General features: G+C 38.0%; 1 protein-coding gene across 3 annotated transcripts in view; it reads left to right on the plus strand.

Annotated features, from left to right (window-relative positions):
- The window catches only part of RPTOR (regulatory associated protein of MTOR complex 1), a 376,730-nt gene that overhangs the window by 200,829 nt on the left and 157,400 nt on the right, over positions 1–18,501 (plus strand). For all 3 annotated transcript variants that reach the window (XM_026701786.2, XM_026701785.2, XM_087924955.1), the window contains 2 exons: positions 1,307–1,407; positions 3,648–3,792. In XM_026701786.2, the coding sequence (XP_026557571.1) occupies positions 1,307–1,407; positions 3,648–3,792 (246 nt within the window). The remainder of the gene's footprint in view (positions 1–1,306; positions 1,408–3,647; positions 3,793–18,501) is intronic.

Raw genomic sequence — 18,501 nt, forward strand, 5'->3', positions numbered from 1 at the left:
TGCACATTTCTTTGTTGCCTCAGCTGTTCCAGCTTTGTGGCAGTCATGATGGTTGCCTCTTCTCCTCATCGAGGGAGAGGGAAGAAGCGCTGAATCCAGCAGGAGAGTTGTTGCTCTCCCTGAATTACAGGGCACCCCTCTTTTTTTCACCACCCCTATAGGGTGACTTTAGCTCCTTTCGGAGCCCTCCAACAGGGAGAACTCGGCGTGGGAGCGTGGAGACCCACTCTTCACATCCGATATTGCCACGACATCAGCCGGAACTTCCAGAACATATGCTTTTTGACATATAGAAGTGACTTGCTTAGAATGCATGTTTTTAAAGCACTGAGTTTGTGGTCCCATTAATGAATATATTCCATCTAATCTTGAGCACAGTAACTGCAGAATCACCCCTGGCTGATTTTTTACCCCAAATTCTCAGATCTGAAACTGTGTTGATTCAGTTTTTGCCAATCCTCATGTGAATAGTAAGGGTTAAAGGCAATTACTGTGGAAGCTATCCTACTGGGAATTGATTAGTGACATTCGTTTTTCAACTATATGAAATAAAGACCCATTAAATTTGAGAGAAAGAGAGCACACATTAATGGCTTCCTGTGAAGTGAGGTGCAATTTCTGTGATTCCTATCTGATTCTGAGGCAGCCAAATGTGTACCACAAAATGAATGGTTTCTTTGCTGAATTCGAATCGCAATCTTAATGTTTCCTATTGAAACTGAAATTTTACTTCAGAAGAAACATTATGTTTCTTTTTCTAATATTCTCATAACTGGAAAATTGGAAGAATGGGTTTATATTATAATCTTTAGTTGCTATATTCCATTTGAGGTTGCTTTTTAGAATAGTGATACAGTCTTTTCTATATTTTGCATTCTAAAATGGAAAAGCCTCATTGTACACTTTATTCATTATTCCCTTACTTCCCAAGTTGCTCATTTTCAAAAAGATTCAACAGTTTATTAGTCAATATAATCAGTGATTTACCATGTAATTCTTCTTTACTATAATATTAGGAGGAAAAAAACATAAAAGTATTCCCCTGTTTGCTTATTAGCACTTATTCTGAATTATGCAAGGCCTTTATTATTGTCTAGTATTTTTATATACTTGATGAAACTAAATATTTGAGGTTTTATTCCAGTAAAAACCAGTACAACCAAGAAATTTGCATAATATTTCCTTTTATCATTTATTAGTTAGAAGAATAAGAGCTTATATTTTTATTGGATAGGTGTTTTTTGCCATTATGAACATTGTTTCAGTGTGTTTCTGTTTAATCGTAAAATTTCATTATTTCTTGTAGAATTCCTGGGAGGCTCAATGACAGGAGAACGCCTCTAGGAGAATTGAATTGGATTTTTACAGCCATAACGGATACAATTGCATGGAACGTCCTACCTAGAGGTAAAGACTATGACAGATAAGTGCACAGAATTACTGGTAATATATATACCTTGATCATAATAGAAGAGGACAGGCTAATTTTTAATGAGAAGGGGAGAAAGGATGCAGTGAGAACTAAGAAATAAAAAAGAGAGGGAAAAAAAACTTGTTTAGGAAAATAATACTGAACCAAATCTTATTCCTTTACAGCATCAGAGGGTATGAATCACCATGTTTGGTCTCCACATTTCATTCCCACAGAAATGACAGTTCTGTTTTCTTTAAGATGTACTCACTCAAGGAGTTTAGGACATTGCTTGGCATCTGATGAAAAAGCATTCAATAGATACCCCTTAAAACAGGGCTGTCAAACTCCTGGCCTGTGGGTGGATGTGTCATGTGCTGGCTATGCCCAGAACCAGTTTAGCAAAGAGGAAAAAAAGTCCCGATACATCATGTGACGATGCCGTGACGACCTGAGTTTGACACCCCTGCCTTAAAACAATTGTATCACTTTGAAAATACAACGTAATTTTATTTCTCATGTATGTCATAGTACAGTATAGCATTGGCACTTCGCTGAGCAACAGCAGAACCATACCTTATATACCTTTGGTCTACTACTTTGCAAAAGCAAGATAAAGGAAAAGATGGACACAGTGTCAATTGCAGCATGACATTGGAAGGGTTTTCATAAACCCATCTGGGATCTGGGCCACCTCACTATTATTTATTCCTTCTCATCATTTATTCCTTTCTACTAGGTCAGCATGTTAGCCATATTACCTTGGAGATACGATCAATGAATATAAACAATTTGATTTACTGGTTCCTGATTGATTCTTCTCCTGTTGCCTTTCTGGGTCAATTCAGCTTGTAAATGTTTTCTTACAAGGGCACTTTAAGCAGTTCACATGTATTGTGTATGGTGTATGTATGTGGGAGGGGCAAATCTCATTGCTTGATAACGTCTGCAGCTTACATATGTATTACCGCCCTGGCTTGAATTACCTTACTTCTGTAGTACTTTCTAGAAGAAGAAAATTGGGGGGGAAATGTCTTAATTGAAAACTCAGTTATATGTATTTAAAAGTTAATATATAACATTAGAGGAATTTGTAGAGCATCTGTCAGACAAAATTGGTCGGATTCAATCCAGCTGGATGCCAGCCTTGGTGCAGGCCCTGCGGACATGTCAGAGACAGTCTTGCCATGTTATCTGGAAGGATTCAAACCTGTTGGGCTCGAGGAAGCAAACACTGTTCTTAAGACTGTGAGCACCTGTTTATTAGACCCATGCCCTTCCTGCTTGGTGCAGGCTTCCAGGGAGGTGACATGTGGTTGGATCTCGGTGGTAATAAATTCCATCTCTGAGAAAAGGAGTGGTGCCAGAACCTTTTAAAGAGGCATTGATCTTCCCTCTCCTCAAGAAATCATTGCTGGACCCAATCATTAGGGACAATTTTTATCCAGTATCCAATCTTCCCCTTTTTTAGCTAAGATTGTTGAGAATGTAGTTGTGCAACAGCTTCGGTGGATCCTGGATTAAATCTAGACTTCTTTCAATCAGGTTTCATGTTTGGTATGGGACTGAGGTAGCATTGGCACACTTTTTGATAACCTCTGGCGAGAGTTTGGAGGCAGTAGGGATTTGGATGGGGAAGAACAAGCTTCAGCTTAACCCAGGCAAGACTGAATGACTTTGGATTTTGGGGCCACCTGGATTTAGGAATTTACCATCTTTGTTTCGGGATGAGGCTGTTCTTCCCCAGGCAAACCAGGTGGGAAATTTGGGGTCCTTCTGGATGCAGAATTCCTGCTCAAAGAGCAGGTGGCAGTTGCAGCTAGAAATCCCCCTGCCCAGGTTGAGGTTGTACGCCACTTATATCCATTCTTAGATCAGGAGACTCTACACTTCGTTACTCATGCCCTGGTCACTTCTTGTATGAATTACTGTAATACACTCCTTATGGGGCTGCCCTTGAAGCCTATTCAGAGGCTAAAGTTAATGCAAAATGCAGTGACAAAGGGAATTATGTGTGCATCGAGATCTGCGCATGTTACAACCTAAAACACTTTATGTTTTACCTGAAAGCTACCCAGAATCACAAACGTGATATGGATGGTTATGTACATTAAACAAATACATAATTTTACAGTAGTTCATGTTGGAAGGTTCTAATTCCAGCAGCAGCAGCCACATTCTTCATGGGTGCTTTCCTTTGTTATATCTTTTGTGAGTTTTTTGTTTGTTTTTGCAGATCTTTTCCAAAAGCTCTTCAGACAGGATCTTCTAGTAGCAAGCCTCTTTCGAAACTTTTTGCTGGCAGAAAGAATAATGAGGTCTTATAACTGCACACCTGTCAGCAGCCCCCGTCTACCTCCAACCTATATGCATGCCATGTGGTAAGTTGTTCCTAGAAAACTATTTAAAGCTACAGATAAAGTTTCCCCTGTCCAGTTTGTCCGATTCTAGGGAGCGATGCTCATCTCGGTTTCTTAGCTGACAGAGCTAGCATTGTCTGAAGACACTTCTGTGGTCATGTGGCCAGCATGACTGTATCCCAAGATGTCCAGAACGCTGTTACCTTCCCACTGAAGTTGTACCTATTTACCTACTTGCATTTGCATGATTTTAAACTGTAGGTTGGCAGGAAGGAAACTAGAAAGGGCTCTAGAAATGAAATGTCAACTGTCCGACTAGTGAACCCAAAACAAGGAACCACACTCGCAAGATTTGAATTCCCAAAAGTAAAACTTTATTGGGTACACTATATTGGTACTGAAGGAGGAAAAAAAACAGTTCTGGTTTTCCTGTGCAAGTGCTTGTCATGTTAAACCATAGCCTCCTCTTCTCCTCACCCTGGGTAATCATATTGTCCAATTATGAGATGTCCTTTTGTTATGGGAACAGTTCATCTCTTTCTCAAGCACCTGCAGTGATGACCTTGATAGTTTCTATGCTGTCATGATCTCCGCGTACATTCTCAGCGTTCCATTTCCCCTTTGCCTCCCCGCCCCCAGTTCATTGGAAAGTTTGAAAAGCATTAGGGTTTGCAAGAAGCAAAGCGATTCAATCTTGACACGAGATAGTTGTCTGTTCCTCATCTCTCCTTGTACCAGACAAACAAACCCAAGTGCAGATACCCAGCAGAGTTTTCAGAAACTGTTGTCATTTAAGATTATTGTCACCTGAATCTCCTCTGAATGTTTTTGATTAATAGGTTGGTGATGAATTATAAGCCACATAGCAACTCAAGGTACTTTGATTCATCATAAAATCTGTTCCACTTTCTATTAAACAGCACATTTATAGAGAAATGTACCCAGAAATAAGTCCCACTGCATTAATTGACCTTACTCCAAAGTACAGTGGTAGTCAATTATACATATTGCATTTTTTAAAGTGCTATTATCCATACCAGTTAAACAGGCTTGTCTTTAAAGAAAAGGATAATCAAAACATTTCCATCACCTTTATTTTGAATACATATACAGGATTTTTTTCCACTTATCTGCTATGTAGTAGAGATATTTCAGTGCGAAGGATTTCAGCTGGTCAGCTGGTCTTGAGCCATGGTATATCTTGTTTAAGAAGCTGAATATTGTTCATCTGCTTTCAGACAAATGCTTTTAGAGACTATTTGAGAAATGGTCCAGAGCACTTAATGTAAATCTCAGTATGGACTGGCTCAATAATGCATGAGAAATAGTCTTACCTGTTAAACAAAAACAATGCAGAATTATCCCAAATATTTGTCTCACATCATGTACTTTTTAAATATGGGATTGATTGATCTATATGGATGGATTGATAGACGGACGGATGGACAGACAGACAGACAGACAGACAGACAGATAGATAGATAGGTGTATGTATGTATGTGCATGTGCATGTGTGTACACATGCGCAAATGGTACAGTTATTGTACAGAATTCTCTTGATTACCAATTGGCAAACGTTTCATGGCCTCAGCAAGTTTCTGTATGAATTGAGGCCGCTCTGTTGTCTCCCACTTAACATAGTATGCCACAACTTAGCAGGGTCCATAGAATAGAGTTTTTGTGAACCTGTAATATTCTAAAAGGTGGCTAAGACAATAGTTAAAAGATTTTTGAAGACACTTGGTGTGCTTGAATTTTTCAGGAAGCCTTTTGTTAGGATTTCCTGTGATGAAAAGTAGTGGGTGAAATAACAAGAAGCACAGCATGTGAGGGCTACTTTAGCAACGACTCTTTTCCCACTTGTAATTTAAATTGGCACCAATATGCCTCAGTGATAATGTTCTTCGTTCAAATGATACTTCATTTAGGTCCTGGTCCAGAATTTAAATCTTCTGTCATCCCCTTGCATTTGAATTAATTTTTCCTGCTTAAACCAACTGAATCCACCAGAGCAACAAGGTATATACAATTTATGCTATCTCATAACGTCAGGTGATCTGTGATCTCTGGGTGATGATGTTTGCCTATCAGATAAAAACAGGCCCAATGTTTTTCTCTGTTCCTTCCTCTTTCTTTATATAACTACAGCTATTAGATATTGAGTTGTATAAAAGCTCATTGGTTCTCCCAGCTGCCTTTACTTTCTCTAGCACTTCACCCCATTCCCCTACTGCAGGCAAACACAACATTCATTGCAGGAAGCCACAGAGAAGGGATACATAGGAGTGAGTATAATATTGAGGAACCCCAAAAGGGAGAAATGTTTCTAAATGCCCCTAGATTCTTTGTCAGTTTTAATGATCTTTCTGAATGCAAACTAATCGTTTTTGCCTTCAGGAAGAATCTTCCTCAGAATTAGGAGCCTCTAAAGATAAAATGAGGAAGAAGGAGGGGGGAGCAAATGGCCCAGATGGGATATATGCTAGTGAAGTAACACAAAGAACAAACCGCTTTAGAGAAGATGCTGTAGCTGTGCCCTTCCTTGTTACGTCATCCTGATTTGTATGTTTCACACTAGCAGATGAGGCTGTCAAAAGAGAAAATTCTCAAAGGGAGGGGAGACAAGAAGGTGGTATATTGGCAACTTTGATAGTTAAGGATTAAATATCAAATGCAAGTACCGAGCCAAGGGGGAGTTGGATCAAAACAAATTTTTCACAGCAGTGATTTTTGCCTATAGGGAGAGAAGGGAATGGTACTTTACACCAGCTGTAAGAAAACTCCCAGTTGGGAAAATAAACAGAAGTTGGTCTGGAGGAGAACATTCTGGGTACTTCTTATTTAATTATGTTCAAAAATAATAAAAGTAAAAATCACTGAAAGCCTTGTTCTTCTGACAATTAAAATAGGACTTAAGGCTCCAATATCTGCTGAAGTGGGTGGCTATAATAAATGTAATGACATTATTTATTATTGTTACACTGCCTGTGTCTGGTTTGTTTGCCATCTATCAGGACTCCTTTTCTGCCTTCTGGAATCAGACTCCCCTCAAGTTCTAGGTGGCCCCTAAGTTTTTTGGTGTTTCAAAGGGCCTTGAAGATCTGGCTTTTTGCCCAGGCCTTTGGCAAGGAGACTGAAACCCTTGGATTTTGCAATTTGTTTCTTTTTTGTTCCTCTCCACTTCTTGTCTTCTTTGCCATTCTTTATTCTTTTGTTCTTTCTTTATTGCATTTTTTCTTGTTTTTAATATTATTACTTGCGAGCCACCCACATTGGAAGTAATTCAGAGTTGGGCAGCATACAGATTATTATTATAAAAGTAATACTAGAATTGTGTAGAAAACAAGACTCTTCTCCTGAACAGCAGGAGCGTACAGATGTCTGAAAAAATTATCCATGAAAAAGAAAATATGCATCAGCATCTGTATGTAGTATCAAATTCTTAAGTTCTAACCAAACCAATTTTTCTGCTCACAGGGTAATAAGAGTAAAGGGACTGTTGTCTATAAAATTGTCCTGCAAGGGTTGTGGGAAGCAAGGGACTGTTTTACTTACATTCATTATGCATCATGCTAATATAGATGTGATATTTGTGAGAATACATATTGAGCACCTTTGTGAATTTACCTTCTGTAAAGTTCATTTTTGAATATTTAGTGAGAAGATTGGCTCAGATCCATATATATGCCATGTGTAGTTAAATTGTAGATCTCCAACTGCTGTAAGTCTTCTTAATGTGAGATTCAAATGCAATCCACATTGCATATGGAAATGTAGCATTGCAATCAAGTTCTGCACAAAAACCTTTCATTTATTTTGGGTGCCGAATGGCCAATAGAGTAATACAAAATATGGAAGGAGGATTCAGTCTTTAAAGAGTGCCTCTAATGCTCGGTGATTCACTTTGTGTTCTTCTTCTCTTCACACTTTTTTTCAGATTGTTAAAATATATTTCAGATTATGTAGACTTTACACTAAAGATAAGTGGGCTGGGTATTATGCTTATAATGTTGTGTTAGAAGACTGATCCTAGCCTCTCCCCATGGAAAGCATAGACCGTCTGCTCCTCCAGAGAAACTATGAGGAGCTTTTACATTCATTATAGAAAAGCCCACAAGCTAATTTTATCCATTTTTAATCTTTACTAAAGGCATAGAAATAAACTGTCTTGAATTATGAGAAGTTGGGCAGAGCAGGGGTAGGTGGGTGCTAAAACAATGATGTAATTAATTAGTTACCTAAAGCCATACTTAATCTTGATACGTGAGATATAATTTATGTTGCTTTTATTTCTAAGGTTCTTTAATATATAGTAATAAAGAAAATTATTATAAACATGACTTCCCTGTATTTATTACAAAATTGAATGATTCTAAGTAACCCTCAACTTACAACAGTTCATTTAGTGACTTATGACCATTTTTCATACTTATAACTGTTGGGGCATGCCATGATCATGTAATAAAAATTCAGATGCTTGGCAACTGACTCATATTTATGACAATTGCAGTGATAATGTGATCCCTTTATGCAACCTTTTGACAAGCAAAGTCAATGGGGAAATCAGATTCACTTAATAACCTAGTTATTATCTTAACATTTAGTGATTCACTTAACAACTGTGGCAAGAAAGGTCATAAAATGGGGTAAAACTCAACAAATGTCTCACTTAGCATCAGAAATTTTGGGGTCAGTTGTGGTCATAAGTGGAGAACTATCTGTACGAATAGCCTTCCAAGTAACTCATTTCTGTGGGATAGAGTCCTTTGCTGGCTTTGAATGATGTTTAAGTTTTGTAAATTGTGGCACTCGGTCAATGAAAGAAAATCACTGTGCTCGTGTCTGGATTCTTTGAGCATTGGGTACTTTGAAAAGAGTCCCTCACCCTGGTGATGTAAATGCCTTTATCTCGGGAAGCTGTGTGAATCTGTTGTAGGATTAACATATAAGCTTGGCCATGCCATTTTTAATTGCTTCAGTGTCCAGTCATCAGTGCTAGCAGAATTTGTCATTTCATTTCTCTCTCCTGTGTAGTTCTGATCCCTTTTGCACAGTTAGGAATCATTGTCTTTTTAGCTGTGTTTCAGTAGCTTTTGTGAAAAGAAAAGTATGATTGTGTCCCTCAGTTGTGAGTGGACCAAAGGAATGTGCATATGCTGTGAAATGTTTTAATATTTTTCCACTTGATTTGAGTTTCATTTTACCTCATGAATAAGTACGGAACTCCCCTTTTAGGAGTTTATAAGGGAATACTTACATTTTCTTTGTGTGTGCATTTGTATCTGCCTAAACAGGATAAAATATTTTGTGTGTTTGCCCAAAGCAAATTTCTTTCTCTGTTTCATAGCAATCAGCTAGGATTAGATTTCATGGCTTGTTTCTTCAACATTGACACTATAGAGTTGCTTGTTCTACAAATTTATTGTATTGGTTTATTCTGTTCTTTAAGATTATTTTCTATCAGATTCATTCTGTTTGGAAAAATATCTAATATTGTTTGTTAATGTAGGCCTTTGTTGTCATTTATTGAGCGAATGCTTTGTCATTCAGCCACAGGAAAAAATCCAAACAAACAGATAGTTATTTGCCAATGTGACAGAGACCAGATTAAATGCTGACTGCCAGATTAAAATGACGATAGAAAAGCTTTGTTTAGATATAATCACTGTAATGCTCCAGCTGTGGAAAACATGCTATAACATGCTTTTAGGAATATATTTTTCCCTCGGTGCCTAAATTCATTTTTTGCTCTGCAAAATTTACATGTAGAAACATAGCAATTAAAATATTTTGAAATTGTATTAATTTAAACTCAGCCCAAATCTCAACCATTCATAATTTATTACTTTGACTTTTTAAAGATGTGGCTCTCTAGCTGAATGATTTGGCTAGAATGATTCAGTCAAAGGTAAAGTCTTTAGGTTAAACTTTATATGATTTTCATGTCCATGCCCATTTTTTTGGTTTGGTGGGTTCTGGGATGTTTCTGAGATTGGTTCCCTCATCTCCCCTCCCCTCCCGTTTCATATCTATACATATCTATCTATACCTGGGATTTCTTTGCAATTTCCTATTCAAATACTAACAATGTTTGACCCTACTTAGCTTTTGAGGATCAGCTATGACATGCAAGATGCTATGATCATAGTCCCCTTATTCATTTTATAAATCTCTCCGTCCATCCATCCATCCAGCTATCCATCCATTCACAGATGTTCGGGAAGCTCTCAACTTGCAACCATTTATTTAACAACTATTTGAAGTTACAAACAGTGCTGAAAAAATGATTTACAACTAGTCATCACACGTACAACCATCACAGAATCCCACAGTCACATGATCCAAATTCGGGCTTTCGGCAATCAGCATGTATATAAATGTTGCAGTTGTAGCTGCCAAGGTTACATGATTGCCATTTTGCAACCTTCTAACAAACAAAGTCAATGAGAGAAGCTGGATTCATATAACTGTAGCGATCCACTTATTGACCATGGCAAAAATTGGTTGCAACTCATCCAATGACCTCACGCAATGACCTCATTACTCAGAGATGGAAATTTGGTTTCAATTATGGTCACAAATCAAAGACCACCTGTACAAGACAAATTCTTCTTATTGTTGATAGTGGAAAATTGAAGATCTGAAGGAGCCTGTTTAGCCTGAGTGTCTCACGCATGTTAAACAAGCATGATGTTGGAGATAGCCTTCCTACAGAAAAGATGTTGTAACTTCTAGAAGTCTACTCAGTATATTAGGCAAAGCAGGCGGAATTACAAATAAACTGATTACTCGGAGTATGAGGCTTCTAAGGAGGCTCAACTGAAGCAAACTGGTCCCAGCAGCAAGAATTCAACTCACTGTCAACAAGAGAGGCCAGAAGAAAGCTATAGCTAAATGGCACCCAACATGCATATTTCTGTTCACCCCCTAACGCTGCCATCTTCTCTTCCTTCTTGCTATAGGTCAGTGCTCCCTCTAGCAAGAGAAAGGAATATTTTGGTACAAGGAACAAGTTAATTTTGTTTTCCTTTATAAAGTTATTTCCTTCTTGAATTATAAGTTAGTACTTATCATCAATCTTGTGAAACCCATAGGAAAAAGAAAACGATTTAATTAACAAATGGATGCTTCAAGCTCACTGCTGAAACCCTTGTTTACAAATTCCATTATATTAATTTGTGACTGTACCTTTACAGTATAAATTGGCAACCTCCGCATGCCCATAAAATTCAGTCTTGCCCGAATTGGTTGATTATTAAATTAGTGCAATCGTTCAAGAAATTTTTTTTGAAAAAGTCAAATGGAACAGAACAGAGCATTGATTTATAATTCAAGGAAGAGTACACGTAGTAATAACTGACCTACAGACTACCTGTACCTACAGACTAAAACGTTAGCACGTTTAGAAATCTATATCATTAGGCCATTAGTGGTTGCAAAATGTAGTAATTATATACTCATTTTTATAGGGAAGGAAGTGCATCATTTATAGTTTTCTGAAGGGCAATTTATAGAAAACACGAGACAACAATTTATATAATTATTCACTAAAAGACAAGTGGATGTTTGCAAAACTGCATCAGCTTCCCAAAAGGAAAACAAGAATCAATCATAGCTGTCAAAACTTGGTGTGAAAGATGATGACCAACTTGAGCCATTATAATTTTGATTTCATTCTGATACAGTGGAAATGAAAATGTACAATGTTGGAACAATTTAGAGTTCAGCATAATAAATTGCTTTTTAAGGAAATCTGAAAGTTCAGTGCCTTCCTCCACTTGTTTATAAAGTCAAGCCTTGCTGCACCTCAGGAGACATAGACTAGAAATAAGTTGGAAGAGGTTGGGATAAATTATTCAAAGGTGTATTATACCTTTGCTGTGTGTGTATTTGGACTGAAATGAGATGGAATTTTCAGTAGAAGAAATAAACACTTTATATTCTGAAATAAAAGAGAGCTGCCTTTTCCTCCAGGGAAAAGGGGTTGTTAATGACAAAAGCCACTGAGGCCTTTACAGGCTTCCATTTTTTAAATGTGAAATCATGAGGGAACTAGGCTGCCTGCGTTTTTCTTCAATATCTGTATTCCTTCAAAGTTACAGGTTTCTTTTAAGTTGATAAATATCACCAGAGAGTCTGTTTTATTTTGCTTTGCTTTGCTTTATTTTAGGGCCAACTAAATTTTTTGTGATAAAAAGATCCATTCCCAAAGGATACGTGGCTTTTAAAAACGTTTTTTCTTTCTTTCCACATTGGTGTAGAATTGGCAGTGTTTTAAGCAGTCCAAGAATGAGCAGTCAGCATGGTAACCTTAAGGTGTTATCTAGCCTAGAACAGTAGCTCATGAAGCCAACTTAACAATGAGAAATTGCTTTAACTTGCAATGTTTTTGTTGACAATACAGTGTAGTCAGAATAAAGGCAAATATTCTTCCATCTCACTGAAAAGGTGGAACATTCACAGTTTCATCCTACAAACATCTAAAAATAGGCTGTGTTCTTCTTTATTGCAAAAAAAAGTGTTTAAAAATGGATTCCACAATAAATGTTTACATATTGCATGTTTTCCCATGATTTCTTCTTTCATTGTTTGCTTTTTAATTAGTCCAGTTTGGTTAGCTTAATTAGTTTCATTTAATTGGTTTAATTTAGTTAATTACATTTATTTATTTAATTATATATTCTAATGGAGGAAAAGTAAAACTGAGTTTCGTTTTATAAATATAAATCTTAATTCTACCAAGTAAACGTTCCTGAGTAGCAGAAACATTTTAAAAAGATAAGGTTACATTAAGATATATTTAAATACCTTCCAGTGATTTCCAAATGGCATAGTACAGCAGTTGAACAATGAGAAATTATTCTTTAAAGGTTTCTGTAAAACAACATCAGCTACAGTTGGTCCTCAGCCTGCAATCCCAATCTGGACCAGAATTTCCATCACTAAGCAATGTGCTCATTAACTGAGTCATGCTGGGGTCATTAAGCGAATCACTACATCTTTAAATGAATCACATGGTTGATAATTCACCCAGCTTCCCCCCATTGATTTTACTTGTTGGGAAACCTTTTGATAGATCACAAATGTTGATCGTGCAACCCCAGGATGCTGCAATCATCCTAAATACTCCTAGGTTGCTTAGCACATGAAGATACTTCAGTAGTTGTAAGTATGAGGGTCAGTTATAAGTCACTTTTTTCAGCACTGTTGTCATTTTGAACAGCAGTTAAATGGATGTCTTAAGTTGAGATTACTTGTAAATAAACATGAATAGCCCATTACTTTGGCTTTGATTCTTTCCAGTGAATCTACTCTAAGGGCAGGGAATTCTGTCAGGTTTCTGTGTCAGATGCAACCAGACCATTTTTTCAGTATTGAGCATTCCTTCTTGATTGTCCAGTTAGAATTTGTACAGAGACCAATTCTGAAAGTTGTCAAGGGAATTCTTCTGAAGATAACTAAATTATATAAACTCTTGAGGATTTGACAAATATGGATTAGAAAAGATAATATTTAAATATCATAGTCTAAGTACAGGTAGTCCCCGACTTATTACCACAATTAAGTCCAAAATGTCTGTAGCTAAGCAAAACAGGTAAGTGAATTTTGCCCAGTTTTATGACTTTTTGCCACAGTTATTAATCACTGCGGTTGTTAAGTTAGTAACATGGTTGTTAAATGACTCTGGCTTACCATTAACTTACATTATCCCAGGACACTGAAACCATCATAAATATGAGTCTGTTGCCAAGTGCTTAAATTTTGATCACATGACCATGGGGATGCTGCAAAGATCGTAAATATGAAAAAGGTCATAAGTCACTTTTTCAGTGATATTGTAATGGTCATTAAACAAATTGTTGTTAAGTCAAGGACTAGCTGTAATGAAAGCAAGACTACAGGTAGCTTTTGAGTGGTGACAGTAGTTGAGACCTAAATTGTGTCACGATGCAGTGCGGTTATAAAGCACATCACATGACTGCATTGTTTAGTGACAGCAATCCTTGCCATCAATAACCAAGGATCCACACCAATCCAAGCCATTCTGGGTTTCATTCCTCCCAGCACAAAGCCTCAGTAAGGTAAGGGACTGTTTACAATCCCCCCATCCATCAATTTCCTTTCCCATTTCTGCCATTTTGGATGCCCTGATCATGCCTTGAGGTGTGGCAAAATAGCCAGGCTCCGAGGCTGCTTGCCATGCTGTAGTTCTGCAAGAGGCCATTGAGTACAGCACAAAACCAACACCACAGCTGCTCCTAGAAGCCACAGTAACCCCGGCTGCATGGTGCAAAGCCTCAAGACCTCGGAGCTTTTCCCAGCACTGTGTAGACCAATACATTAGGGAAGCAGAACGGAGCAGCTCATCCCATGGCAACATGGCACAATTCCAGAAGTGGCTGCCATGTTTCCAGTGACAGCAGTTCAATGTGGGCTCTGGGAACATGGCAGCAGCTTCCAAAATCACATTGCATAGCTGCACAATGAAGTGATCCATTCCAGTGCTGTAGAAGACTTTGTAGATCTTCAAAAGTTAGGCAAGGAGGAAAATGTGCAGCTTGGTGGGGTGAGAACCCGGTCTGGGTTGTGGGGGAGAAGCCTGTGTGGGCTCGGTGGGGGAATAGAAGGTACTTTAGGTAGGTGCTGCAGCATCCCTGAGGTAGCCATAAGGGCAAATGATCACGGATGCTGCAGTGTCCATAACCTTGGAACTGGATTATAAGTTTTTTTTTTGGGGGGGGGGGGAATCTGCCATAACTTCAAATGGCTTTTAAGCAACCGTTGTTAAATGAGGACTACCTGTACAGCAAGAAAAGTAAAATGGATCTAGCAATATCTATGACAAAATTCATGCTAATTCCTGACTCATTCTGTTGCTGAAGAGAAGCATAATAAATTCTGATATGGTGGTTATGATTTTCAGAAATATCATGAAAAGCAAAATATTCTGAAAAGCAGCAAGTTTTGCTTTTAATTTGCTGATTTATTTTAAAATACCACTGATTTTCTGAGGTTTTAAAATCTGACCTTGAAGGAAGTGTCCTCTCCTGCCACCCATCCCTTTTGGCAGAAACATTTGGCCTCTTTACCCGACATGCTTTTGAAGTGTTAAGCTTTTTAGTCACATCTGTCTCCATGGTCTAATGGCCTCCACTCACGTCTGGTGCAATTTGCAATCAAGACTTGTAAATGTGTCTCTTCTAGTTACCCTTCTTCCCCACTAAGCAATATACACAGATAAACAGCACTTGCATCAAAGTTCTTCCTGCTATTGGCTTTCTGTAACTATTGGGAGATCAGTCTCTTTTGTGAGTTTCCTTCTTCTTTGTTTTCTTCCCCTAAAATTGAATGGTATTGTTGGTCTTAGACCTGAAGCTTAATGGTGTTACCGTAGTGTGTGTTCCCTTACAAAATACACAGATAAATGATATGCATAGTCGTCTTTGAGGTTTAGGTTTGGCAGAGCTGAGTAACTAGGGGAGGTGTGAGCTCTGAAATTGGATTTTTGACTTTGTTATTGGCCATCCTCCACAGCCAGCGATCAAAAGCATTAAAGGGGGCTGTCAGAATTGTTCACACTTCACAGAATGCCATTTATTCATCCCCCCCCCCCCAACCACCCATCCTTGGTGTCCAGGTTGGATTGCCTGCCTAGGGAAATGTTCAAGTTGTGATTAGGTTACCCAGGGAGAAACCAAATAAAGCCTAGTAAGAATTAAGCTTCAGAGAACACATTCATTTCTAGGAATCTCCCCCTCCGCACATACCTTGTTTGAGCACCAGTTAAGAAGAGGCGAGGGGTGTGGCTTCCTTTACTATTGCTTTACGTTTTCTCTCTGGGGAAGGAACCCAGGCCAGATGCAGGCTTACCTGGGAAGAGATACTGGTTGTTTTCATTTCAACTACATAAATCTCTTGCTGGCCCCACTGGGGGGCTATTTGCATCCAGGAATTACTTTTCTAAATATATCCATGAAGAAGGAACAGCCTCCTAACGTAAGAATCGAGTCTCTTTAATAAGGTTCAGGGTTTCAACATTTTGTCTCTACGTGGCAAGCTGAATTTAGAGCCAGGATATAGATTTAATTGCAATAATTGACTCCCGCTCTTGTCACAATCTGAGATTAATACCTTCTGCAATTGTTCTCTCTTACCATTTTGCCCGCATCCTGGGTGTTTATTGAGCTTGTGGGAGCCATATACTGCTTTTGTTTTGAAGCTGTTTTTATTACCCCCTGATTATCTCATAATTATATAGGCAGCCTATTGTGAAGAGGAAGGTCATTACTGAAGAAATCATGGAAAGGAGGGAACAGATGAAACTATATGCTGCAGGAAAGATCTGGAGAGTTTTGAGACTCATTTCTTTCTTATTTGTAGATTCTGTTCTGAATCTGATTAACCAATGTTGTTGCAATACAGATAGTCCACATCTTATATTCATTTTGTGACAACAGTACTGAAAAAAGTGATTTATGACCGTTTTTCACACTTATTGTAGCATATCCAAGGTCACATGATCAAAATTCGGATGCTTAGCAACTGGCATGATGTTTTTTTGACAATTGCACATGACCCAGGGTCATGTGACCACCTTTTATCATCTCCTCAGCCAGCTTGTGACAAGCAAAGTCAATGGGGGAAGCCAGATTCACTTAACAACCACATCACTCACTTAATAACTAGTGATTTGCTTAACAACTGTGCCAAAAAGGTCACTAAACTGAAGCACTACTCACTTAGCAACAGAAATTTTGAGCTCAATTGTGGTCATAAATCAAAGACTACCTGTGGCTAGTCTTAAGGTTTAGAGACATAGATTAAGATTTAAGAAAGGCACTCAGACGAATATAGGTAATCCTTGACTTAAAATAGTTCATATAGTGACCATTCAAAGTTACAACAGCACTTAAAAGTTTTTTTAAAATGACTTACGATCATTTTTCACACTTGTGACCATTGCCGCATCCCTGAAGTCACATGATTTACATTCGGATGCCTGACAGCTGGTTCATATTTATGACAATTACTGTGTTCTGTGAGCCCCTTTTGAGACCTTCTGACAAGCAAAGTCATTGGGGAAGCCAGATTCACTTAACAGATGTGTGACTAATTTAACAATTGCAGTGACTCACTTAACAAATGTGGCAAGAAAAGTCGCAAAATGGGGCAAAATTCACTTAACAAATTTCTCACTTAGCAACATAAATTCTGGGCTCAGTTGTGGTTATACGTCATGGATTATCTGTATTTGCAACCTTGGAATGACTTATTTTAGATACTACATGAGGATTTTGGATATTGCTTAATCAATGGTTACATTTTTAGTGTCACAAAGCACAAAAAAACAAGTATGGCTATCTCTCTCCAGTCCTCAAAAACAAAAAGAGTGTGGAAATTTGATGTGGATGACATACAGTTTATAATCCTGTAAAAGTAAAATTTTACTGGGGGACCATGCATGCAACAAGATGGGAATGTGGGGCAGTATTGTATAGAAGTTGCCTGTGCGCTCAGATAAGTTTGTGATTGCTGTATTGATTAGCTGCCAGAAGTAAAAGATGGTTAGGCAAAAGTACTGAATTAACCTGCTAGCTGTTGTCAGGCTCACTACTGTTTAAAATAATGGACAAGGGCTTGTTTTACAGTAAATTTAGCTTTCCATTTCAGTTATATCTTTGTGGCTCTGTGTGATACATTTAATTAAAATGAAAGACAAATTCAAAGGCATATATGCACATACTGAAATATTTTATTTAGAAAAGTGTAACCATAAAGTCTCCAAAACACACATACTCTCTATCACCGCCCCTTTTTCTCCAGTGGGAGAATAGTGGCAGGTCTTTGCTTACTTGCAGTGGTACTGGAATAATGACACAACCACAATATACAGTCATCTTTAATTATTTTGGATTCTGCCTAGATTCTTCAATGGTGCTGGCATAGCAGGAACTTTTATGAATTGTACCCTTTCATCTGTACTCTATGAAACACCCTTATAATAAATTTAACACTGTAAAAGAATAATCTTTCCTAGATTTAATTTTCATTAAAACTAGGATATATTTAACTTCAGATTTATTGGAAACTTGTTATGAATGCAGATACAGGACAAAAATAATATTATGGCATTTAATTTCATGGCTTCATTGGGGGGAGGGGTTGTGCCTTGCTTAGCTTCAGTTGCAAAAAGAGGCTTTGTATGTATAGGTAGGTAGGTAGGTATTAAGTTTATTTGCTGCCTATTACTGCTCCAGACAGCTTACAACATAAAAATAAAGAAATAATAAGTATAAACATAATACTAGCAAAATAGTGAAACAATAAAACAAAAAATGAAATAAACAATGAAAACACAGTAATATGAGATTTTAAAATGGGTGGGAGATGAAGGGAATGCCCGGGGAGGGGGATTGCTATCAATCCAGCAACCACCTTCAGTGCATTGGGTCCCCAGGAGAATTGGCAGAGCCAGGTGTTCAGGCTCTTCAAATATGAAGAACATAGCGCTTGTCCACTACGCTTTAAGAAAGCCATACAGCTAGTCCTCACTTACTGACCACTTGTTTCATGACCATTCAAAATTACAATGATTTTAAGATTAGTCCTTCAAGTTACAGCCATCTCAGTGTCCCCATGGTCATGGGATCCTGATTTGAATGCTTGGCAACCGGCACGTGTTAGCAACTGTCACAGTGACCCATGGTTCCATGATTGCTATTTGCAACC

The sequence above is a fragment of the Pseudonaja textilis genome, chromosome 2 (genome assembly GCF_049901715.1).
Source record: "Pseudonaja textilis isolate UNSWEBS1 chromosome 2, rPseTex1.2, whole genome shotgun sequence".
Lineage (NCBI taxonomy): Eukaryota > Metazoa > Chordata > Lepidosauria > Squamata > Elapidae > Pseudonaja > Pseudonaja textilis.